Source organism: Salvelinus sp. IW2-2015, linkage group LG22 (genome assembly GCF_002910315.2).
Source record: "Salvelinus sp. IW2-2015 linkage group LG22, ASM291031v2, whole genome shotgun sequence".
NCBI classification, from domain to species: Eukaryota; Metazoa; Chordata; class Actinopteri; order Salmoniformes; family Salmonidae; genus Salvelinus; species Salvelinus sp. IW2-2015.
In genome coordinates this window covers 8,976,854-9,003,037 of record NC_036862.1, presented here as the reverse complement: position 1 = coordinate 9,003,037, position 26,184 = coordinate 8,976,854, and the positions used below count along the sequence as shown (strand labels likewise).

At 45.0% G+C, this 26,184-nt stretch overlaps 1 protein-coding gene across 1 annotated transcript in view; it reads left to right on the top strand.

Moving 5' to 3' along the window:
* LOC111949720 (spectrin beta chain, non-erythrocytic 4-like) overlaps positions 1–25,767 on the top strand; it is a 61,443-nt gene extending 35,676 nt beyond the window's left edge. The window contains 19 exon segments of the mRNA XM_070433958.1: positions 9,599–9,862; positions 13,147–13,241; positions 15,898–16,135; positions 16,257–16,388; positions 16,586–16,610; positions 16,613–16,636; positions 16,639–16,684; positions 16,686–16,826; positions 17,510–17,648; positions 17,766–17,850; positions 18,039–18,235; positions 18,436–19,480; positions 19,483–19,552; positions 19,631–19,704; positions 19,844–19,862; positions 19,864–20,127; positions 21,329–21,496; positions 21,612–21,654; positions 21,844–25,767. Of these exon segments, the coding sequence (XP_070290059.1) occupies positions 9,599–9,862; positions 13,147–13,241; positions 15,898–16,135; positions 16,257–16,388; positions 16,586–16,610; positions 16,613–16,636; positions 16,639–16,684; positions 16,686–16,826; positions 17,510–17,648; positions 17,766–17,850; positions 18,039–18,235; positions 18,436–19,480; positions 19,483–19,552; positions 19,631–19,704; positions 19,844–19,862; positions 19,864–20,127; positions 21,329–21,496; positions 21,612–21,654; positions 21,844–22,116 (3,342 nt within the window). The 3' untranslated portion in view covers positions 22,117–25,767.
* The last annotated feature ends 417 nt before the right edge of the window (positions 25,768–26,184 follow it).

Sequence of the window (26,184 nt, the reverse complement as noted above, 5' to 3'; positions counted from 1 at the left end):
ACGGCAACACTGAGATCGCCGTAGGCGAACGTAGCCCTCTGTAAAGGGCAAGTTGGTGGTCTTACGTGGGTGCAAGACTCTATTTCATATAGCCAATGTTAAGACTACCCGAAGATCTCCTGAGGGGACAGGCCTAGCAAGCTGTAGCTGTGATAAATCTGTTGGGGCGGCGCTAGTGTTACAACCCAATTGGTTTGAGTTAGGGTAGTCCTGGGAAACATTATTTTCCCCCTCCTGGATTTTCAAGAGCTGTGCTCTCTATCGAACATTTTACCCAAAGCAAATCGGTTATATGTGAAAGGGTCTAGGACTGTCTCCAAGGTTTTGAGTAAATAAAGTCTCGGACTATATAGCAGCTAGAATCTCTGGTGTTACTGAACCTCCCAGCCTTCTGATGCAGGTGACCCTCTTATCCCGTAACTGTCACTGTTTTAAGGTGGTTGACATTTTTACGTGGTGGATTTTCTCCACGACGTCACATGCCCGGCAGCTGTTGGAAGGTGCAACTTTGTCGGATACGGATATGTGGCCGCGCTTGCAGTGGTTGCCAGGCAACTGCCTGTCCCCTCCCGGCGTACCTCATGTGTGAAGGTAATTTGTCCAGCAGGATGTGACGTATTAAAGGGCTAGTGTGAAGAGTACCAGAAAATGTATGACTTCACTGATAAAGAATGAAAATGTATGCCCTCGCTACTGTAATTAAAGGGATCTGATGCAGGTGAGAAGGCTAGCTGGCTACCCCTTAGTTGCTCGGTCTGTCGACGGCATCTACAGCTAGGGTTCTTGTTTATAAATGGAATGTCACACCCATGTCCACATCCACCTTGATATTCTGAAAATCAATACAACGTAGTTGATGGACATTTTGTTTCCACGATGTTCAATGTGATAACGACCGGTGTCTGTGGGTGTCGAACCTCATTTTGGAAGTGCAGAATTGAAGATGCTTCAGGTGGGATTGTAATCATTGGATCTAGTGCTTGTCCCTGCAGTGTGTAGAAGTTGTTATAAACGGGGCTGTTTCTCTCAACGCTATTGTTACCCAAAGTCCAATGGGCTCTTATTTCCTCTTTCCTTTCCCCTCGTTTCTCAGATAATTAATTGGCCTCATATCTACATTTAAGTATGTGAATCTCACCCTTCTATTCTCTGGGCCCCTCACTATTATTATTATAATAGGGACCTCCTGGACAAGTTACAAAGGTGACTCTCTCTCTCTCTCTCTCTCTTTTGTTTCAGAGTGTATGTGTGTGCATCGTGTGTTCTGGGTTATATATTATGAAACGCATTCAGCATTATCAGTAGCTACCCTGACACTGCATTAACAGTGATGCCATAACAACAACATAATCAGTGCCTTCCATAATTGCATCTGTTAGGTCCTTGGCATCCCACGACTCGTATCCTACACACACACTCACACTCTTTTCTTAACCCCTTTGGGAGTAGAGTTTGACCCCTGTGTTTTTGCAGGCGCTGCAATATATGGGGCGTGTGAGCCGAGAGGGCGAGCGAGCAGAGCGAGAGAACAGGCAGAGCTTCCTAGACTACAGCACATGGTAGGGAGGTAGAGGGAGGCAGATACTTATGTCATACAGTTCCATGTGCAACAGTGTCAGGACATTGCTAATACCTAGCTATCACAGTGTCCTCATAACGGTTAGTGGAACATTGCTGTAACACTGACTCTTCACAATTTCTTGGCAACATTTTATCTTTTCTTAATTAATACAAGATACTGTGCTACAATATTATGGATGGCAAAGTATATCATGTAGGCTTGTAAAGTTGACCCAATGGCATTATTTTAATGGTGAGGAGGCAGTAATGCAGATCAGATTTTCTTGCCAGATTGAGGCTTTTTATTTGCAAGTGAAGATTTAGCCAGTGACTGTACAACTAATACAAAAATAATTAACTGGACACAAGGAACATAAATTAAATCAAATAGAGCTCAAATGGAAAAACCCAGGTTTCAATCATACCTGAAAACCCAGAAGCATGCCGACGTCACCCTTTCTCTCCCTCTAACAAGGAAATTACAGGGTTATGATAACACTTCCCATAATGCATTTGACCAATGAGAACAACCCAATTGACATCATGGTCAATTATCAATCACAAGGCATGAAATACCAAACAACATGTTCAGTTAATAAACGTACACATATTTTCCTAGCACACACTTCATAACCTGGTGCTATTCCATGCTTAAGAGCATAAACACAATCTGGGATATGAACATGTAAATCCCCCCGAGATAAGCTACTACTGCATTAACCGTATCATTAAGCATGCACTGGAACGCGCCCATTTGCCCATCAATTCTCAGACCAGGAAATGAACAGAACCCTCTTCAATCAACGAGAAAAACCAAGGTAATCATTTACATTTCTTTAGATTAACCTTAACGTATCATTTGTCATACATGCTCACATTGTATTTATACTTTATGATCGAAAAATACATAAAGGGCACTATTTTGACAAACCTAAAGTAATGGTAAATCTTAGCGCTGGTGGCAGCGTTATAGGTTTGGGGTGTGTCCGAAATATTTCGGACATTTTCACAACCAGAATTATGGGCGCATTAGCTGGCGGTGTCGCAAAAGGGTTGCGTTTTGATGAATGATAAAGTTGACAGTTTGTCGAAGCTTGGCCTCTCAATGGCCTATCAGAGCGTTGTCATCAACTCCAATTCGTATGTTAGTCCGTTATAGTCTAGTTGAATAGCCTGCCCAATATTTGCTAAATATTTTTAACATGTTTGCAGTCTACATTATTCTAATTGCATTGCGTTAATATGGAAATACATTGTAAAACATAGTTGTGCGACTATAGTATACATTGGTTGAAACTCAATGTTAAATTCAAATCTCCCAACCAACATGTGTATGCCAATATGACACCAATGTTGATGAAAATTTGCAAATCAACTTCATTGGAGGTACGCAACACTATCTCCACCTCTCGTCATGATCCGAGAACCACTATACCGGATTTTTGACAGGGTCGTAAGCATTAGGATTGTCAGACAATGTTTTGCCCAAACCTAGCTCAAATTCTAGACATCGGATTAAAACGAGGCTACATAGTCCATAAGGTGACCATTAGACTTAGATCCATTTGGACTGAACTTTTTAGGTGCAACAGTTTTGATTCAATTCACAATTTACTGCTCTAACGTGCACATTTCTGCCCAATATAAACCAATGATGTGCTACCTTTTCTTAGCATTTCTGACAATGCTAACATCTTTTCAGCTGAATCTGAGTTCTAAAACTGTGTGCAACTCGTTTTCTACGCAACAGTAGCAGCTAGCTAGTATAAGGCTAACAGCTGTAGCTAGCTAACTAACGCCGGGTTGGATGAGAAGCAAGAGGAAGGTAGCTAGCAAGCTAGGTATATTGTGCTATGGGAGGTTTTTCATATGGGTGAAGTCCAAATCAAATACAATTTTATTAGTCACATATTTAGCAGATGTTATTGCGGGTGTAGTAAAATGTGTAAACTGCTGACCTGGACAGTTGCGTGTAACCAGAGCACAAACAAATAAGCTACTGATTATCCTTGGATGCTATTATAGGCAGTTAGATGCACTGAACTTGGGAAAATCGCCACGCTGCTAATTCATAATACATGTGCACCCCAGAACAGACGCATGACTGTTAGAAGATCCAGAGCAAATTCTATTTATTTTATAATTTATTTATAATTCTATTTCTATTACTTGCGAGGCCTGTGCGCAGTCAAAAGAAAATGCCATGCTTGCTAACTTCGTTAGCTCTGTGATAAAATGAAATAGTTTTAGACTCTTTTGTTTTTAAACAAGCTAGAGAAATAAACATTCACTCAGTACTGAGTGAAAGAACTGAGACGTTGCATTATTGTGAGACCACCTCCTCTAAGAGTATGAATTAGGCTGTTTGAGAAGGTTGGAAACCTAACTAACCTGCCTACACATCATTGGAAGTACAATAGACCAACATACACTGCCTTCAGAAAGTATTCACACACCTTGACTTTTTCCACATGTTGTTGTGTTACAGCCTGAATTTAAAATGGATAAAATTGAGATTTTGTGTCACTGGCGCTAGACACAATACCCCATAATGTCAAAGTGGAATTATGTTTTTAGACACTTTTACACATTCATTAAAAATTCAAAGCTGAAATGTCTTGAGTCAATTAGTATTTAACCCCTTTGTTATGGCAAGCCTAAATATGTTCAGGAGTAAAAATGTGCTTATCAAGTCACATAATAAGTTGCATGGACGATTGCGCAATAATAATGTTTAACATGATTTTTAAATGACTACCTCATCTCTTTACCCCACACATACTGTACAATTATCTGTATGGTCCCTTGCAAAGAAGATCACCTATTTGTAGATGATTAAAAAGCAGGCACTGAATATTCCTTTGAGCATGGTGAAGTTATGAATTATTCTTTGGAGTATCAATACACCCAGTCACTACAAAGATACAGGCTTCCTTCCTAACTCAGTTGCCGGAGAGGAAGGAAACTGCTCAGGGATTTCACCATGAGGCCAATGGGGACTTTAAAACAGTTTAACGGATGTGATAGGAAAAAACTGAGGATAGACCAACAACATTGTAGATACTCCACAATACTAGCCCAAATTACAGAGTAAAAAGAAGGAAGCCTGTACAGAATACAAATATTCCAAACATGCATTCTGTTTGCAATAAGGCATTAAAGTAAAGCTGCAAAAAATATGGCAAAGAAATGTACTTTATGTACTGAATACAAACTGTTATGTTTTGGCATGGGTCCCCAGATCCTCAAAGTTCTACAGCTGCACCATCGAGAGCATCCTGACCGTTTGCATCACCGCCTGGTATGGCAACTGCTCGACATCTGACCATAAAGCGCTACAGAGGGTAGTGTGTACGGGCCAGTACATCACTGGGGCCCAGCTTCCTGACATCCAGGACCTACAGTATATACTAGGCAATGTCAGAGGGAGGCCAAAAACATTGTCAAAGACTCCAGTCACCCAAGTCATAGACTGTTCTCTCTGCTACCACAGGGCAAGCGGTAAAGGAGCGCCAAGTCTAGGACCTAAAGGCTCCTTAACAGCTTCTAAATCAAATCAAATCAAATTTTATTTGTCACATACACATGGTTAGCAGATGTTAATGGAAGTGTAGCGAAATGCTTGTGCTTCTAGTTCCGACAATGCAGTAATAACCAACGAGTATTCTAACCTAACAATTCCACAACTACTACCTTATACACACAAGTGTAAAGGGATAAAGAATATGTACATAAAGATATATGAATGAGTGATGGTACAGAACGGCATAGGCAAGATGCAGTAGATGGTATCGAGTACAGTATATACATATGAGATGAGTAATGTAGGGTATGTAAACATAAAGTGCATAGTTTAAAGTGGCTAGTGATACATNAGAACGGCATAGGCAAGATGCAGTAGATGGTATAGAGTACAGTATATACATATGAGATGAGTAATGTAGGGTATATAAACATAAAGTGGCATAGTTTAAAGTGGCTAGTGATACATGTATTACATAAAGATGGCAAGATGCAGTAGATGATATAGAGTACAGTATATACATATGAGATGAGTAATGTAGGGTATGTAAACATTATATTAAGTGGCATTGTTTAAAGTGGCTAGTGATACATTTTTACATACATTTCCATCAAATTCCCATTATTAAAGTGGCTGGAGTTGAGTCAGTATGTTGCCATAAGACTGCTGAACAACAATTAATAAAATGGCCACCCGGGCTATTTACATTGACCCCCGCCTCCCCCCACTCGTTGTTCATTATCTATGCATAGTCACTTTACAAATTACCTCGACTAACCTGTACCCCGACACATTGACTCGGTACCGGTACCCCCTGTATATAGCCTCGTTATTGTTATGTAATTTTCTTGTGTTACTTTTTGATTAGATTCGATTTTTTTACTTTTAGTTTATTTAGTAAATATTTTCTTAACTCCATTTCTTGAACTGCATGATTGGTTAAGGGCTTGTAAGTAAGCATTTCACGGTAAGGTTGTATTCGGCGCACGTGACAAATACAATTTAATTTGATTTATGTTTGTGGCAAATCCAACACAACACATCACTGAGTACCACTCTTCATATTTTCAAGCATGGTTGTGGCTGCATCATGTTATGGGTATGATTGGCAATGTTTTTAGGATAAAAATAATAATTTGCAAATATTGAATAATCCAGGTGTGCAAAGATTTACCAAAAAAGATACATCTGTAATCGTTGCCAAAGGTGATTCTAATATGTTTTGACTCAAGGGTGTGAATACTTATGTAAATGAGATATTTCTCCCAAAAAATTTAAACTATTTTTCACTTTGTCATTATGGGCTATTGCATGTAGAGGGGTGAGAGAAAAAAAATCTATTTAATATGTTTTGAATTCAGGCTGTTACACAACAAAATGTGGACTAGGTCAAAGGGTATGAATACTTGCTGAAAGCAATGTAACTACTGTTGTAGGTCAAAGTTGTGTGTTGGAAAACCTTGGTAGAGCAGTACACATTGTGAATTGAATTTATTTTTCGGCTTCAGACCAATGCCTACTTCTCACTGATTAAAATAAATTTAACATTATAGGCTATAGCATTTGCACTGATATAGGGGCTAGGCCTACTGTAAATTGCAGTCTGGACTGAAAAGATCGAATTCAAATAAAACGAAACAACAACTTAAAAAAAAAATAGGCTATCTGTAAATACAGTTTCTCCCTGTGGACGTGTAATACACACAAGCCAACTTAGACTATGCAGGGTTTTACGCACATCCAAACTTTTCACAGGAGCTGGATAAAGATCCAATATAAAGAGAAAGGAGTTACGTCCACTCAAAGTTATACTGCTCGCAAATGTAACGTTTTATGAACACCAGGAAGCCATTTTACAGATCATATTTGCACTTCTCCAGAAATAGCAGACAAAATTGCATTCAAGCCGTGAACTTTCTCACCATTAACCCATGGACGATGATGATATCATAAATCCCATCTCTCGTTCCATGAGCACAAGGCAATGTGTGCACACTTAGGCAGAAGGCACTAAATTGCCAAAGAGCTTGGGTTTGACACTAGCAACGCCTTAACACCAGAAGAAAATAGAGCCCAAAGAGTTATATACTGGCCTGGGTGACGCACAACAACAGGTTTGCGCCCTCAACCAATTGTCGGCGAGTGACCAGAATCTCTAACGTGTATTCTTTACTTCTCCAGGTGATCACCCATCAAAAGGACATCACTATCCACACATAAATAGTTTATTAATAAATGTGCTTCCCATAAACCATTTCATAAACAATGTCTGGCTTCATTATAAGGCATGGCCTTAGATCAAGTGACGAAGGACATAGGACAATCTTCACAAGGCTTGATATTTCCTTCAAAACACTCATTGATATATGTTGACTCCTCTTGATGCCTGCTGGCACGTATGGCCATGGTACCCTCAGCATAATCACGTGACTGTGTCTGGTCCTCCCAGGCAGATTTATGCCTCCAGGCCTTCACACATGGAGTAATATTGACACAATAGCTTCCGTGGACACAACCAGCCAAACGCAATGGCCACACTTGATGTGATTATAATTCAATAACAGATGTTTGATATTGCATACATGATCACATAGTGATGATTCTGTTTTTCATTGCCATCTGTTATTTTTGTGGTCATTATGGTAATTCAACTTTTCCTGGTCCTTTTGGTTACTAATGAACTTGTTTTGAACATTGTACTGACGAAGTCTACGAGTTGGGTAGAATACCCTTGCTGCCCCACTCATCTGGTGATCAGGAAAGTAACATATGCATGCTGAGATATTTTGGCCCAGTTGGGAGTGTGTCCCTTCACAGTGCAGCTGGGGTGTGCTTCTCCAAATGAGGACATCCTTTGTGTGGGCAGATCGTGAGAAGACAGAGATGGATCGGAGGGAAGAGGATACTCCACTGACGGTGCAGCCGTTAAGCGCAGCAGAAAAGCAAATGTCCTCCCAACTGGAGTATACAATAGAGATATTTCTATGCTTTCTTGTTCTGAGCCTTAAGCAGAAGCAGTACTGTGTTTCGGAGGAACGGGACTGTTTTTAACTGATCACAAAGTGAATTAACTAACTAGCATTTCAATCCTTCCACATGAAATGCACACTTAACTCCAATCAGTGAATTACATTACAGGGGCTTGAAATGCAAATAGATTTTTTTGGGTGGGCGGCCCTATAGGCTCTTTATGGTGCCTTGGGGAAATGGTGAGTTCAGGCAGGCCATCCTTGTTTTATGTCCTTGAGCGTAATATCTGTGAGCTCTGCTGTGCTGACTCACTCAGATCCAGCAGATCCATCCCCCCCCCCCACACACACACACAACCCACCTCTGACAGAGAGTGAATTACAATGGGGGGGAGATGTTAGATCATGGGTAAGTTAAATCTCCTCTCCGGTCGTCACTGGCTGATGTGTCTCCATGGCGGCGAATATTAAGTGAGATGATTGCGTAGTTTACAACCCCCGTTGCCTGGAACACTTGCGTGCACTCAGGCGCACATGAGAGAGAGACAGAGAGAGAGCAAGTGTATGTCTGTCTGCCTCTCTGAGTCTGTGATGGTGTGTCACGGCAGGCAGCAACTCAGTGTGCTCTCCTCTCATTCGCTGGCTCAGTCTCTGGGGTTGCGGTTGTTATGCGATTAAGCTAGGCTTACTGGAAAGAATCGTGACTATGCAGAGAGCTTTTAAATCTGGATCTATTCTGAAAACACCTGTGTGTCGTGAATGAAATCAACAAGAAATGAGTCAAACCTGAAACCTCCAAACTGATGAAGACAGACAAAGGAGAGATCCATACCAGATGATTCAATCAGGAAGTGAAATGATGTTATGAGAAGTGCGTTTTATCTGTGAGCTCAGACCTCTAAAGGTGAAGTGGTTTTCTGGGCTGCCTGGGCAAAGCAAGCCCTCCTAACCCAATTTGATGTGCACTGATAGGCCAGAGTCAGGAGCAGCTGGTCTGGAGCTGTAGCCTCGTAAAGGTGTACCACTGAATCACAGCTCATGCTTACAAGCTAACAATGAAGGCATTTTCTTTGTCAATTTACGTGGTAACTTAGAACCCATTTTATTTACCTACCAGAATAAAGATCTAGAAAAACCATAGCCAACTCCTTATCAATCAGATGTACATCAGCAGGTGTAACAAAGTGCTTAAATGTATGTTCCCATATGGTAAACTGCCAACGTGGTAGTCTCAAATTGTTTCTGCCTATGATGGAACTATTTACAGAATGATTTCAATGGATAAAATCCTATATTTACGACAGTAGATTGTTTATGACACCAATGTTCCATAAGTGGTGTAAATATTACTTTATTTTCATGTTATTATAACTTCCACTCATCAATATCTAATAATTCTAACCTCTCTCCCCCCCCCATCTCCCTTTCTCTCTGCTCCATCTCCTCATGCTCCCTCTCCATTACCCTAACCTTCAACCGCCATCCTACATCTCTCTCAACCTCTTCTTCCTATCCTCCACCTACCCCCCCCCACTCCATCCTCCAGGAGGGCCAGCAGTTGATCCAGGAGAAGCCCGAGCTGGGCCCGGTGGTGCGGAGGAAGCTGGGGGAGATCCGGGAGTGTTGGCAGGATCTGGAGAGCACCACCCAGGCCAAGGCCCGCCAGCTGTTTGAAGCCAACCGGGCCGACCTGCTGGTGCAGAGCTACACCAGCCTGGACCATCGGCTGCACCAGCTGGAGGGACAACTGGGCTACGTGGACCAGGGTCAGGACCTGACTAGCGTCAACAAGCATCTCAAGAAGCTCCAGGTCTCTTCCTCTTCCTCATATGGTTCAACTACTGTTACAGTTTTAGGTTTTGGTGATCAGTTAGGAGTAGTTGGGAATATTTTTGGGTATGGTGAAGCTATTGTCATACATAATGAAAATGTAGGTTAAAGTTGTTGAATATCGCAGTGTATCTCTATATACAAAAACCTAGGGTTGTTCTGTGTGAATTACTAATCCTTTATCATCCATTTTCTATGAATGCCGTGCTGCCATAGGCTTTTGTTTAACAAGAGCAATTGGCACTCAACGCATCACCAGTAAGCTTGGCCTACACTCCAATGGGCTGTCATTGGAGAGTCAGACCATTCCACCGAAAGCATGGCTCTACAATACATACTGGGTTGTAGTAACTGTTCAGTGTTTCCAGATTTCTATGAAAAATGAGCTATAATTAATTACAATATGAGTTAAATAATTGCTTATGTTAAAAAGCTGCGTTTCTGTGTTGGAATGGTGTGGGTGTACCCCAACAACCTGAATGGTGGAGGCGTATACTGGTTCCAAAAAATATGAACGCTAGTAGACCACTGATTGGCCAGCTCATCCTCCTCAGGAAATAGCAAGCATTTTATAAAAGGTCTGTTTGAGATACAAGTTTGAGGTGTTTTTTTAAAATGTATTTTTAAAATTCAATTTTATGCTTTGGCCACAAATACGAGTGTAGGATGAGTCAACAACATTATTTGGGTATGAGTCAACAGAATATGAACTGTTAAAAGTTAGATTTTCACTGGACAATTACTTTTAGACAAAATGTAGCCTGTGCTACATTTGAATAAACACTAATGTTGATGCTAGCCAACAACCTATACAGTAGGAGGAGGTTCATGCTTTTTACTGTCCAGGATGCTCTACCTCTGTTCTGTCACTACTACTGGGTCCACCATACATCTTATCATTTCATCATGCGTCTCTCATTCTCCTCTCCAACAGCATGCTGCCTCTAAGGGCTGCTTACAGTTCCTTTTCAGCCTGCCATTGTGCTTTGTGTACAGTACGCTCCACCACCCAACCTCCATCCAGGGGTACAGTAACCTTTTCACTTCAGTTAATTTCTCTCATGGGTACTCCAATCTCCTTTTCTTTCCTTTTCTTTCCTTTCCTTTCTTTTCCTTTAATTCCTTCCTTTCCTTTCCTTACTTCCTTCCTTCCTTCCTTTAATTTTTTCTTTCTTCCTTTCCTGTCTTTACCTCCCTGTCCTTTCCTTTTTCTCTCTTAATTTCTTTCTTTATCCCTTTTGTACTCTAATTTTGATATTTTTTTCTTTCTTTCTGCTTCCTTCCAGCCACTACCACTCACTCATCCCGTCCTGCTGTTCACTCTGTGATCTATGGTGTGAGCAGAATCACTGTCTATATTCGTCCTGACTATTCACCCCTGGTGAATGCGTTGGTGATGAGCAGAGTTATACTGTTCATCCATCTGCTCGTTGTCACCCTGTGATCATATTGGTGTGTCGCAGTAATCCTATATCTCCATACATGCCTGCTGTTCACTCTGTGATCTATGCGCGCTGTGTAGCGATTAGATCTTACACTGTTTGAATCCATCCGTCTGCTGTTCATCCTGGGTGGATCTCATTTTGGTTGTCGAGCACGATATCATTGTCGATCATCTCCATTTTCTGGGTCACTTGCTGGGGCGAACGCTGTTGACTTTTTGGGATGCTTGTTTGTGGAGCAGAAGTCCACTTGTCTCATACCTCGTCCCTCGCCTGTTACACAGCTCCTGTGATCTATGGTGTGAGCAGAATTATTCTTTGCCGTCGTCTCCGGAAACTCTAAACATTTAGCTTCATATGGAAATATGTTATGAAAATCCTCACTCCACTGTATGTGTGTTGTTGTCTGCGTGAGACTAAGAAAGTGGTCTCTCTTATTAATTCAAGGACCATTCTCTGTCAAAGTTAGAAATAATGTTCAAATTCCCATTTTTATTTTACTTCGTGTTAATGCATATGGCGCTTTGGGTAACGTTTGTGGTGTAAGCCAATAGATAAGTGTCGCTTTATTTCTCGTACTAGTCTCTGATATGTGTCTCTGAGAATGTCAGGGGAATTCATTTAACCAGATAGAAGGTACTGAGGCTCAGCCATGCCCGAAGGCTCTTTTTCCTCCAATTCCTAAGAATGTCGCTCAAAGTCAAATCATTCATGTGAATTCGTAAGGGATTGGATCGACCTCATACTGCTCCTTCTACTCTACATTCACTTTTACCATGGCAACTCATTGCAACACGATCTTTGCATCTGGCCCACTTTTCGAAGTAGTAGCCTCAGTGACACTACTGTCACCTCTCGGGATCTCCACCGATGTTTGTGTCCACCAAATGATGATATGAGGTAACCAATGTTATATTGCCTCTCAAGTCAACTACGCACCAGGGCTCTCGTCTTGTCGCCATGGACTTCCTCCCCTCTCTTTATTCCTAACCTAATCCTTATGCTCCTCCCTTCGTCACGCGTCGCCCTGGCCCCAAATACACTTCAGAGTTCCCATCCCTCTTTGCGTTCCATTCAAGCCTCCTTCCCTTCTCACAGCATCCCCCGGTCCTCTCTCAGACTGATGGTAGTGTCAGATGGAGGAGTGGTATAGCTTCAGGAAGGTGGGCCGTGGCAGTGAGGTGGGGTACGCATAGGGTGCGCGCCTCATACCCCCCAGCAGGGCCGCAGGTTCATGGTACACGGGTCAGCCGAGGGCTGCCATGTGCGGCCGTGGAGACACGCATCGTCCGCCTATCGGAGCCGATTAGGCTCTATCCTCTGGCTCGCTCAAGTGAGGCGACAGTGCCGCGTACCCAGTTTCGGTGGACTCGAAGATTGTTCCAGAGTGCTGTGCCGGTGATGTCAACTCCTTGAAGAGATGTTATTGACCCATGGAAAGAATAAGTGCGAATGCGTATGCCAACGCGTAACGACATCTGTGACAGTTACATACGTCATTACTGTACACTTGAGACACCTCGCACGACCTCCCTCGGTCTACTCAGACCACTTCAACGCATTACATTGCCTTCTAAAATGTGTGACTACAAGTGTCCACTCGACAAGGGTTAAGTGTTGCTTTATCGGCGACATAGCCCTCCTTTTTTGTTTGTTGGAAGATGTTATCTTGAAGAAGGTGTAGTAACATCTGAGCTTAAAGACTGCATAGGTGGCCACTAGGCTGGTGATAACCTTCAGAACAAGTACGCAGGTGTTGCATGTTAGCTTGCTTTTGCTAGTGTGTAACTCGTGAATGTGTGTTTGCGCTGTGGGTTGCAAGGAGCTGGCGCCTGCTGCCGGCGGCACGTGCAGGGATGCAGGCTTCCGAGTCTATCTGCGCTGTGCAGCAAGCGTCATTGGAAGAAGAAAATCCAGGTTGGTTGTGTGCAGCTAGCTGAGGAGATAACGCACGATCTTTACGTAGCATGTCTATCTATCTATCTGGGACATCGGTCTGTGTTCTGTTCGCCTTCCCGCTTCCCCCCCCCCCCCCCATGAACTCTAGCAGAGGGAAGCTAAAGCGAGGTGAAGCCATTCCGGGGCGAGGGTGGATGGTATGCGTCGGAAACGGCACGCGTAACTGATCAGTCATCACAGCCGCAGTCCACAGCCCCGGACTGACTGTTGAGTGCGGGCGGACGGGCTGGAGCACTCAGGCGGGCCTGTGGGGTCTGCTGTGCGGCCGAGACGGATGATGGATATCGTACAGCGGGGTGCTGGAAGTGCCATATGTTTACCCTAGCCCAGCAGATGTACTCCAGGATTGACGACGGCCGAATATCTGGGTTGGAGGCCTTGGCTCAGACAAGACAGGAGAGCTCACATAGCATTGAAACGGGAATAAGGGCAAGGTTAAGGAGGCCTAGGAGCCAATACACAAGGCACTGATAGACTGACTCAAATCTGCCCATGTGTTAGAAGGACCGTTTTACAGTAACAGATGATTGGCTTTTTGTTGAGAGAGTGAATAGAGTTTGTATTCTGCACTAGGTGTAGCAATGTCATTGTGTCGCCTCCAGAATCAGCAATGTACATGAACACTCAAGTGGGAGGCTGCTGAGGAGGGAGGACCGGCTCATAAATACGCCGGCAGAGGCGAGGCAAAATGGAATGGCCATCATAACACCCGCTTAGGAAACATGTTTCGTACGTCCAATTTCTTACCAAATTCTGCTACCGTCCATTACTACGAGACTCGTCCTCACACTTCTTGAATTTAGGATGCACACCGAAACTCCTGTGATTAACACTGCCCCTTGAATTGTTAGCATTGTCAAGAGTTTGTGAGAAGGACTGTCATGTGTTTGTGGTTGCTGCCCATCGGCTCCTCCAGCCGGGGTGGCGATGAGCCGCAGCACCTTGCAGCTACTGACACGAGAGCACTCTAGGTACTATGGGACAGACGGGAGAGATGGATAACGGCTGAGGACGATTAGGCCTTCTCTCACCACGACAGTGCGAAACAGCTACTGGGATGGACGACCAGACAGGTCAGGTGTTGTGCCCCACCAAACTTTCACACGCCACGCTGAGTCACGCCACACCAAGGCGACTTTCGGTGGGATCAAAAGATTTGGTTTATTATGAGTCTGTAAACGTAGTCGTGCCATGAATACAAATTTGTATAAATACTGCTTAAAAGCTCAAAGGTAAATCCCCATATAGAGAACTAAAGGATCTCAATTTTTGTGACTTGATTGAAGAGGATACCAGGGCCTCTTCCAACTCTGTTACCTGGGTGCTGAGGAGTCCCGGTAGTAAATGGCAGACTGGCTTGAATGACATAACCCCTGTAGAGAAGGCAGTAAGTAACAGTAAAAGTAGGCCAGTCATGGACCTCCTGTTACTCTGTTATGGCAGCAGAGTGAATCATGGGTGACCATCAGGGTCAGCCATGGGTCATAATACTTCTCTGTATCTGGTGTCGACGCTAACGGCGCTAATCATCTTGAGCTCTTAAGCTTGTTAGTCGATCTAAGAGCCTGCATCTTCTTGCACTAGTAGGGTGTTGGTTTTTTTTATGGGTTGATCCGTAGTTTGTTTCGAGGTTGTGTTCAGTTTGCTTTGCTAAGTCTTATCCTCCTCAATTTGATCCTTCTGGAAAACTAACACTGTAATACCCAGCTCAATGTTTTACAATGGTGTCCATAATGAGGTTTTACTTCAGGAATCTCAGCTCCCACACCATTACCCCTCAATTTCACCCTGGCCTTTTTACTATTCGTGCTCAAACCCTGGTCTGATGTGTGTTGTGTGGTGTGTGGTGTGTGTGTGTTGCTTGTGTGTGTGTGTGTGTGTGTGTGTGTGGTGTGTGTGTGTGTGTGTGTGGTGTGTGTGTTGCTGTGTGTGTGTGTGTGTGCGGAGTGTGTCTCAGTGAGCAGATCACTAAGCCGTCACAGTGGTCGAAGATGGATCCGGCTGTACGTGTTGCTGAAGGACCAATGGTGACGAGGAGAAGAAAGTCTTGTCTGGCAGCAGCAGTATCCGGCTCTACACAGCTCAACCGCGAGCGTGGACGAGCTGGAGCGAGTGTGATCGTCTGAGAGGGTGCAGGTGGTGGCCAGGTCGCGCGAGGAATGAAGGGACAGGACTTGTGAACACGTCACGGTCAGTGGGACCTGAAGTGGACAAAGATTCAACAATATGATAATCCTGGTAGTCCCTCTGTAGCTCAGTAGGGTAGTGGGTTCGATTCCTGGGACCGACCCATACGTAGGAATTGTATTCCTGCATGACTGTAAGTCGGCTTTGTGGATAAAAGCTCTGCGGCTAAATGGCCTATATTGTTATAGTATAGCGTGTGTCGTCAAAAAACTGTGTGCAACGGAGTTAATAGGCTTAAGAGAATGGTATACAGTGCACTGTGATTTACTTGCTTAGTAAGGAAGTAGCATGTATTAAATTGAATTTGTTTTGCTAAGTGCGCCCATTACCGTGTTTTAGACACAGTGCTTAGCTTGGCCAAACAGATATTGATCATCCCTTCATTCCTCTCCTCCTTCTCCTCCTCGCTCTCTCTCCTCCCCTTCAGATCCTGCACGGAGAAGTTCACAGAGTTTGCGACGGAGACGGGCAGCGTTGGTCAGGGGCGTGTGACGGCGGTTAACCAGATGGTGGACGAGCTGATCGAACTACGGCCACGCACCGACGACCGACGCGGGCATGAGGGACGTCCGGCAAGTGACGGCGTGAACGAGGCCTTGGGCCGACCTCCTGGAGCTCATGGAGACCCGGGCACAGATGCTGGCCGCCTCGCACCAGCTCCAAAAGTTCTTGCGCGACTGCCCGGTGAGGCAGCGATTTATTTCCATAAGAGTGGTGCCAAGGGATACAGGTCTGTGTCGTGTTTTGATGTGTCTCTCGATTGGCCGTTATGCCATTGTGCTGAAGGTCTTGGCCCAAATCGATGATAAGCAGCGGAGCTGCCGCGGGTGCGGGCACGCCGGGTGGCACTGCCAACACCACACCCTGCAGAGGCTCATGCAGAGCTTCGAGCACGACATCCAGCTGCTCGTCACTCAGGTGAGGCCCGCCCACTATCACTTTATTTTACGTGCACATAAGGCTAAAAAGGAAGACTGAACAAAACAAGCAGTCAATGTGGTAACACTTCACATTACATTACATTTTCTCATCACTTTCTACACAGTAATTTTTACAGTGTTTGTAGTTATTCCTATGTCATTTCACCACCCCCGTCCCTGTCTATCTGTGTCCAGGTGAGGCAGCTCCAGGAGAGTGCGGGTAGCTCCGGACCATCTACGCCGGGCAGAGGCTGAGGCCATCGCCGGCCGGGAACAGGAAGTGATGCATTGCTGGAGAGCTCTTGACTTCCTGCGAGGAGTGCCGAGTGCAGATCACCACGGCAACAGACAAGCTGCGGTTCTTCGGGGTGGTGCGAGACCAGATCATGTGGATGGACAGCATCATCTCTCAGATCGGCACAGGGGACAATCCAAGGTATAAATTGTGGTCACAATTGTATATTTATGGTTTAGGCATACACATTCTATTAAAGTGAGGTGAGCAAGAGAAAAAAGAAGGTGAGAAAAAGTTGACCCTTTTGTTGAAATACTATGGCCTAGCAACCTTAGTTCAACACCTAGGAGAGGCTGAAAGATAATTTACTTCAGCTAAGTCCAAAAGGAAGTTGTGTGTCTCTTTACTAGAAGATTGTATTGTTTTTATGTAAAGGGGGCATTCGTTAAACATTCAATGAAATATCTATATTTAGGGTTTGTATTATGGTGTATCTCATACTGCTCTGTGTCATCCCCCTGTACTCTATCAGATGTGATTGAGCTGCAAGTTCAGGGGCCTATTTTGATTTTAGCACATTATCATAATACAATCAAAACGGAACTCATTTATGTTACGGAAATGCCAAATATGGAGAGCTGCACCAAGAGATGCAGAGAGAGCACAGAAAACACAGAGAGAAACAAATAATAATGAAAAAATGTCAAGCAATGCACTGTAAGCAAGTTTTAATATAGTGTTATTTCAAATGGCTGCCTGGTGGTGTATATGGGGCTGACAGGCCTTGTCTTCCATGGTGTGTAACCCTGTGCTCTTCTCCTTCACTGTCAGCACTTTCTCGAGAGTAGCGATATAACGGGCTCTGGACTCTCTGGTCCTTTCAGGGATGTGTCCTCAGTGGAGGTACTGATGAACTACCACCAGAGCTTGAAGAGCGAGGTGGAGGCGCGCAGTAAGAGTGTGCTGCAGTGCATCGAGATGGGCAAGACGCTGCTGGCCGCGCGCAACCCTGCTGCTGAGGAGGTGACAGCACTGTTGACAGGGTTCTGCCATAGAACATAGAGGATGGTACTGTAGTTTAGATTACATTTACAGTCACTCGTTGAGATTAAACTCAATGGAAATGCTTTGTCTTTTTAGATCAAGGAGAAGCTGGATAMGGTGGTGGCCAAGCAGTACGAGCTGTCTGAGAAATGGGACAAACACTGGGAGGTCCTACAGCACAGTGAGTCCCTCTGACTTTACCTGAATGTAACTACTCTAGTACCTGGCACCTCGAGTCTCTCATTGATATTATCCCAAGGCATTCCATAATACAGTTTGAACCACAGTAAGCTACAACTGAGCAACAGTGTGAGGGATGTGATTCCAATTGTTCTCAGACACTGAGTTCCTCTTTCTCCTCTGCCTCAGTGCTGGAGGTGCACCAGTTTGCGCAGGAAGCGGTGGTGGCTGAGGCCTGGCTCACGGCCCAGGAGCCCTTCATCAACAGCATGGAGCTGGGCGCCAGCGTGGACGAGGTGGAGCAGCTCATCCGCCGCCACGAGGCCTTCCGCAAGGCCGCCGCCACCTGGGAGGAGCGCTTCAGCTCGCTACGACGCCTCACCACGGTCCGTCACTATCCCTAGCTAACTAACACTCCCCTTAGCTGATGCCGTCTTTCTTCTGGTTGCTTACAAGAGGTTGTAAAGCACAGATTGTTTGAAGTGACTTGTCAATTGGCTTCATGTTTACGGTATGCTTAATTTTGTTGTGGAGGGGATTCTACTATGAAGTGCTGATGTTTAGTTAACCGTCGATTTGGTTCCAGGTGGAGAAGATGAAAGCAGAGCAGAGTAAGCTCCCTCCCACCCCCCTGTTGGGTCGAAAGGTGTTCCTGGACCCCCAGGAGAYGTCCCCTGCCCGGAGCCAGGGCTCCCCCCTGATGAGACGGATCATTTACGAGCAGGCCGAGCACAGAGCTGAAAGGCCCTCCCAGGAACCCTTGCCCTCCTCCGTGGCCCGCCGCTTGGGATCCACCGTGGCCAACTACACCCCCATCATGAACGGCTCTAGTGGCTACCGCAGCAGCCTGGAGGCCTGGGCCATCCCCGGGATGGGGGGAGTGGTTGGAGGTGTAGTGGGGGTGGCAGCCGGCCTGGGAACAACCGCCATGGAGGCCAGAGGGGTAGCAACAAATTTAGGGACCACAACCGCCATGGAGGTCCGAGGGGTGGCAACAGGGTTGGGGACTGCCGCCTCGGAAGCCAGGGGGTTGGCAGTAGGATTGGTCACCCCCGCGGTCGAGGCCAAAGGGATAGCTGCAACCTTGGTGACTGGTGCAGCCGCAGCAGTGGAGGTGAAAGCCTCACAGTACCTCCGGCAGCCTAAGATCAAACACATGGACGACATGGTGACGCCCATGCTGGTGGCCTGTAGGCTGGAGAAGGTGAGAGAGAAAGAGGTGAGGGAGAAGGAGGCGAGAGAGAGGGAGCAGAGAGAGAGGGAGAGAGATATTGTGTTAATGGAACCAGCGCCGGTCATGCCGGTGATGGCCGAGGTGGTGCTCCAGGAGATGGGGAGGGAGGGGATGGGCAGGGAGAGGCTGAATAGCGAGCCCAGCAGCAGAGACCACCGGGCGGGGAGCAGCCGGTCGGAGCCCCAGCAGAGAGACAGGGACAGAGACAGTAGGGACAGTAGGGACAGTCACAGGGAAGCCAGGCTGGAGCGCCAGCACTCCAGTGAGGTGCTGATGATCCAGGCGCGGCGGGATGAGCTGCCCCAGGAGGTGTGGCGGGAACGGGCCGAGCGCAAAGAGAGGAAGAAGGCAGACGTCCAGCGAGCAGGAGGGCACGGACACGAGGGCCGGAGGAAAGACCGCACCGGACGGAGAGACAGGAGTCCAGTGAACACGACACAGCCAAGGAGCAGTCAGACAGACGTTCTACGTGAGTACTACATTCGCCTTGGCGTCATTAAGTGCTGTTTGCAGAAAGGTGTATCACTTTTTGTCTGGCTGATTACAGGGAGAAAAAGTCAGGTGGCCAGACCTTGTTTGATATAGATAGTGGAGCAGCTAAAAGAGAGAGAGGCAGCAACGGTGAGTCTTCTGTTCACCAGCTATGCCGCCTTTATTACACAGATAGAGTTATCTATACATAAATGCTATTAATGAGGGTGTTTAACGGCTACACGTTGTATTTACAGTCTAAGCTCTGCCCTCTCTCTTCTCTCCTCAGGCCCGAGGGGAGGTCTCTAAAGTGCCGAACGGCGTGCCAGAGAWGTCTTCCGGACGTCCAGACCGGCCGCGAGCACGGGACCGCCCTAAGCCCCGGCGGAGACCCAGGCCCAAGGACCACTCTGCAGGAGAGGCCACCACCCGGCGGTCACGCTCGGCGCCAGAGCCAGGGATGGCCCAGAGTGTGAGCCCCTCAGTCCCCCAGCCGCCCAGCCACACAGCCCACCACGAGGGCTTCCTCTTCCGCAAGCTGGACATCGAGACCATGAGGAAGAGCTCTAACAGGTGGGCATCCAGGTTCCTAACGGGGGAGGCTGACAAAACAACCAGGCATGATCTTATGAGCATGCTAAGCTAACAAAACAACTGACTTTACCTGCGAAATGTTCAATTGGTGCATGTCACTGGCATTAACATATGTTCCAGCATCTGATTGGTGCCTTAGGCCTCGGTCGACATATACTCCAGCATCCTATTGGAGCTTTAGCACTGGTCTGACATACTGTATGTTCAGACATTCCTATTGGAGCTTACGACCCGAGTTGACATATGTTCTTGTAACCTATTGAAAATAGAATTCTGGGTTGACATATGTTCTAGCATCCTATTTGAAAATAGCTATTTGCTTTAACATATGCTCTTCTAGCATTTTATTGAAACTTCAGATCTTTGTTTAGCTTCTGATCAGAAGTGTATCAGAATGAGAGTTCAACCAAGAGATAGCCACCAGCCATTCCACTGCTTGCAACATGCATGGTGCCTAACCAACACTGGCCCTGACGGAGAGCAGTCTGGTTGATGGATGTTGTTGCTGAGCCTTAGGTCGAACCTGGTGCTGGTTCTGGCCTGGCCCATAGCCAGTACGATATGCAGCCATAGCCAGGCTACCCGCACAGGTCCCTGCAGTGGCCACACATCACTCCGCTTCCTCCCGAGAGACGTTTCGTTCAGTCGGTCATGCTTGGTGGCCTACCATGGGTCTCTGGCCCCGGAGACTGAACCGTCCGCCTCTCGCTGCTGCACTGCCCCCTGGAGGCCATGGCTGACACGCAACGCAACAGACTCATCCCACAAATGAGTCCCACTGCTCACTCACCAATTGGATGAATGTTTCTGATGTACATGTAATGCTATGTACATGCCAAGGTAAAGGCTAGCTTTTTATGTGTTACACTCAATCGTCTTAAGAGGATAGATGAAAGTTCACGAATACCAATACTGTCATTTAACCAAAGTCTCTGTTTTTTTCTCTCTCCTGTTGCTCCTTGCTGCTGGCTGTTCTTCCTACCTCTCCACAAAGGTAAGCCACGTGTATGCACCTATGCACGCTACGGTCGGCGGTTCATTTGTTTGTTCGGCAGTTTGTTCTCCCTCGGCCCACTGCGGCCAGTCATCTTGAACGCCCCCAGGTGAGTGAGGTTAGGTGGCATTAAGCCTGTGGTTGGTTTTGGCTGAACGCGCCCCGTTTTCCCCCCCACTACAGCAGATCCTGGGTCAACCTGTACTGTGTGCTGAACAAAGGAGAGATAGGCTTCTATAAGGACGCTAAGAACACCACCACACCTTACAACAACGAGCACATGCTCAACCTCGGCCACTGCCACTGCGACGTCACCCTTGGATACAAGAAGAAGAAAAACGTCTTTACACTTAAGTTAGTACTTTGCCTTTTAGGTATACTGTCAATCAGGGTCATGTTGTTTGTCTTGTCTACCGTATAGATAGCCATTTTGTGTGTTACCCTCAACTTCTCTGTCCTTCTGTTTCAGAACGAAAGACGGAAGTGAATTTCTGTTCCATGCAAAGGATGAGGTAAAAGGCATTCAAAAGTTGACTGCTCTTTCATGGAAATACAGTCATATAATAACAATGGGATTCTGCAATGTTTGTCCGTGTGCCAAATAACTTTCTTTCTGTTTCTCACCCTCTCTCTTTCCCTTTCTTGTTCTTTATCATTCGTCCTGTTCCATGCTCTCTCTCATCTCCCTTTCTCTCTCCGAGTCACAGGACGATCTAAAGGCCTGGACCACCAACATCAACAAGAGCATCGCAGAGCATGAGGAGATTGCCAAATGGGGTCAGCCCCAGCCTACTACCTCATCCACGGACGAGGGCACGCGCCGCGACGGCAGCAAGGCCGATAACAAGTCAGAACGGGGAGAAAAGTCTGACCGGGGGGAAAGGCCGCAGAGAGCCGAGCGCTCTGAGAGGTCGGATAAGGGTGAGACCAAATCGGACACCAAGCGTTCAGAAAAGTCCAGCAAGAAGAAATGAGTTTGATGTTGTGCGGTGGGTGGGGGAAAGGGAGAGGGGTATAAAAGACTTCCAATCAAGACCCAACCCTTTCCTCTCATCTGTCTGCTTCAGTTCTGTTTAGTGTCGAAAAAGACAGGAAAATCACCCTGGTGAACTGACATGAGGGATTTGAAGCACGAATATCAGTGTACCCCTCCTCGTTGCCCTCTCTCTTCATCTCTGTTGCTCTAAGGGTGTCAGACCTGGTCACTAACACTTATTGCCTGGCTCGTTCCACCTCTGCCCTCTGGTGGTGATACCGGTGCACTGCAGAAAGCAGATGATCCTCCTAGTCAGGGCAGCAATGTGAGAGAGATGGACACTCATGTAACAAGAGGGTTGTCACTGGTAGTATGAAAAAGTAGCTCATAACGTTTTACGTTTATTTTTTGTAAGAGATGAGCTGTATCTGTATGCAACTCTTGTCTGTCTATTTATGTATTGTATGTCTAGAACATCCAATTGTATACTCCCAAACAAAAGAGAATGAAATATGCCTAAATGTTTTTCACAACTGGCCTCTTTTTGGAGAACAATTATTTTCTGTTTCCTTTTTTGTATTTCTGCTCGTTCACTCTGCCATCATTCTTTTCTGGACTCTCTTTTCTCACTTTGACTTTCTTCAGTACAAAACTGTAATATCATCAAACTCATCCAAATTGAATTTGTACAATTCAACATTGAGCCAGAGGAGAAAGCGAAGAGGCAGGTAACATCAGCCTTCACAAAGCTTGTTCTGGCTTTTGAATGGATGACCTGGAACCTTTACCCGGAGGCTGGCCCCCACGGCCATACTCAGCTATGCCTTCATCTGGGGCCCCCGAGAGGCCCCCAGGGACCCAGCAGCCATAGCCACCCAGCACCAGAGGGATAGGACTGGAAGCCATCTCGCAAGACCAAACCTCCCCCTTTCTTCTCAAAGACTATCAGATGGTGGTAATCGCATTCCACATACCCAGTCAACATTATTTTTGTCCATTCAGAAAATATCACAATGCTTTTTATAGACAGTCAAAGAGAAATTAAGTTGTGTGTGTCTGAGCATGTGTGTGCGGGTGTGTGTGTGTGTCTGTTCAGCTGCTCACCACTCCCAGGGTTTTCATAGCTCAGGTTTTTTCGTTCACATCTGCGTCCTCAGTTCTCCCTCAGTCTTCCAGGCACTGCCGTTCCACAGGCCAGGCTTCTAACAGCTCAACTAACCACAGGAGTTGATGAGGACACAGCAAGGATCTAAGTTCAGGGGCCACACAGAAGTGATATGGTGCCGATTGGTCACTCCAAGGCCTCAGGAGTGCAAGTCGATGTCAGATGGATGTAAACAAAAGCTTCTGGATGAATGAATCACATGCATGTCTTGCTTGGGATATAAATCTCTTGTTGAGAGGCTTTGCATAGCAGTCCGATCCTATGTTCCTCTCACAGTATGTAGCGATCAGCAACGATGTTCACTTTGTCCCTCTCCATGCATCATACAATACAATTATCTGTTTTGTCTTAGCACTGCAAAGCCATATTTGGTAACGGGAAGTCTCACATTATGGAAGCTAGTGGACAAATCCTTTGCCTGTTCCTTACATCAGAGATTTGTACAGAAGTGAGGAGTGACGGAGACGAGATAGTACAGTGCAAATATCATGAAATCTTTCCTGAGTAGCTTTTTCTACCTTGTTTTTTAAACACATTTTATGCATCTATATAGGCGTTGAATGCCAAACCAATGCAATCCACAACAAGGCAAGGATCAGCAGAACTTATTTTTGAATGAACATAACTATCACATGGAATGTGAAATACAGTACAATACATGACATAGGACACACTCAGATAGGGCACTGTGGACATCTGTGAGATTCTGTGGTGAATTTTGAGATTTGTATGACACACTACTGAGAGGCATACAGTACAATTAGCATAGTGTAGTGGGAGGATACTAGCAATAAACTGCTAGTCTGCCAAATTCTTGCATTCAGGAGTTTCACTGTGCAGTATTCACTACTATCTATTGTTTAGAGTAGACTTATCTTGCCTGGGCAGCTCATATGGAGGATGTCTCATTCCAAAAACAATATGCTCAATAAAAACGAGTTGGTTTCAAATTGATGTACGCAACTGTCTTAACACTAATTTGGATGTGTCCGAATGGTAACTTTGTTTGGAAATGTTGCTTACCATTGCATTCTCTGTGTACTGCTGTCACAGATATCCTATTTGTATACCATAGTCTCACTCTAAACAGATTGTATACAGTCAAAGTATTATGGTGGCTTAGGGAGGTTGCCAGGAACTTATTGTTGATGCGAAAAGAGAATTTATATGCAACTTTTCCTTTGCACTAAAACACTCCCCCATTGCACAGTGCTATTGCTTGAGGAGCAGTGGTGCTTAAGGGTCGGAGAGGGAAATGTGTTTATTTCATTACAGGAGAATGTTTGAATTATCTTCATGAATGAACATTAAGTACACTAGCCTGAAAAGTCTGAGAGTATCATGTTCAACCATGATATGAGATTTCACACTGCAGTTTTTCATGCTCGTCTTGCTTGCTACACTTTACTAACAGCTGGAATTCCAGCTACAATGCATGAAGTACGAGTTTCGAAAAGACATCACATCCTAAAACCAAACAGGCCTATACAATTATTCATGCTATCTGGATAAATTACCAGTAGTCATTTTCCAAATGTGGGCCAGCACGTCTGTTGTCATGGCCAAGGGCCCGATCCATGTTATCCTGTACTTTTCTGTTTCACAGAGGGCAATTTGAGCTTATAGACTTTCAAATGACAAACCAGCTGGATGTTGTTAATGACTAGAAAGCACAATTTTATAACCTACAGTTGATACACACAAGCATTAACATGTCATAGGGAGACTTGTGAGAGGAATCCCATTATTGATACAATGCTTCTGTATTAGCTGTGCACTCATGATGTTTCAGTTATGTTAGAACATCATTGCGTAACTGGGCATCTGTAATGTGTGATGTGCGTTAAGTCCTGGAGTGCTTCCTTCATGAAAGCATTCACACCGCAACTGTTACAAATCAATAGTCTAATGCCATTATAAACCAAAATCCGTATTTTCTAGAATACGTTATTTTTTTCATTTCAGGGAATAATGATTACGTTGCTGTTTTCATCCAGGATGTTCCATTGTTATTTGTTGACAAAGTCGATGCTCAACACCTACTGTTCATTTCCTGACCTTTGACCCTAGAGCACCACTGTTTTTTGGGAACTACTGAATGGATGTTTTGCAAAGTTCAACAGCTTGATGACCTGTACAATATGTAATTGCTTAAAGTATTTTCTGTAAAGAAAGAATTACATGTTAGTTTTTTTTTTTTGCTGTGAAAGGGAGAAAATGTTTTTTTGGGGGGGGGGTTTCAACAAATTGAAATATCCATGGGGCAAATGGTTCATTTGTACAACATCAATGGAAAACATCACAATATCAGGACACAGAAGTTGCATGAATTACATAGTCGCTATTATGATACTGCTCTGCATGTTTTGAAGTCTCATCCCGTCGCTATACAATCACTGTACAATAATGGGGTGACACACTTACGTACATGGAAAAGGTGAATGAATGAATAATAATGTATAAAACAGATCCAACTTAAAACCATTGACTGTGTACAGTTGTTTCTTTCAATTGATAAATACAAATTGTGATATTGAAAAAAACACTGTGTTGTTAATTTTGTTTGCATGTGCAGTTCAATGCCAACGTCTTGTCAATTGGCTCCACAAATATATGCAGGCCAAAAGGCCATGTTGGACCAATACTAATTCCAGTTACATTCACTCTTCTTTGCATAATTAGAAAAAGGTGTAAAGTATTTACTGTATTTGATAACTGTTTTAGTATTAACACTGCTCGTGCATAAAAACATACATTTATGTATCACTGCTACTACAGCTAGGGACAAAATAGCAGCAAGTCCACATAATATTATTGAAGCTAACAACTGCAGACCTTCAAACATCTTATCTGTTCACACAGTTTTACATGTATTGAATGAATAATGCTTTGATTCATTGT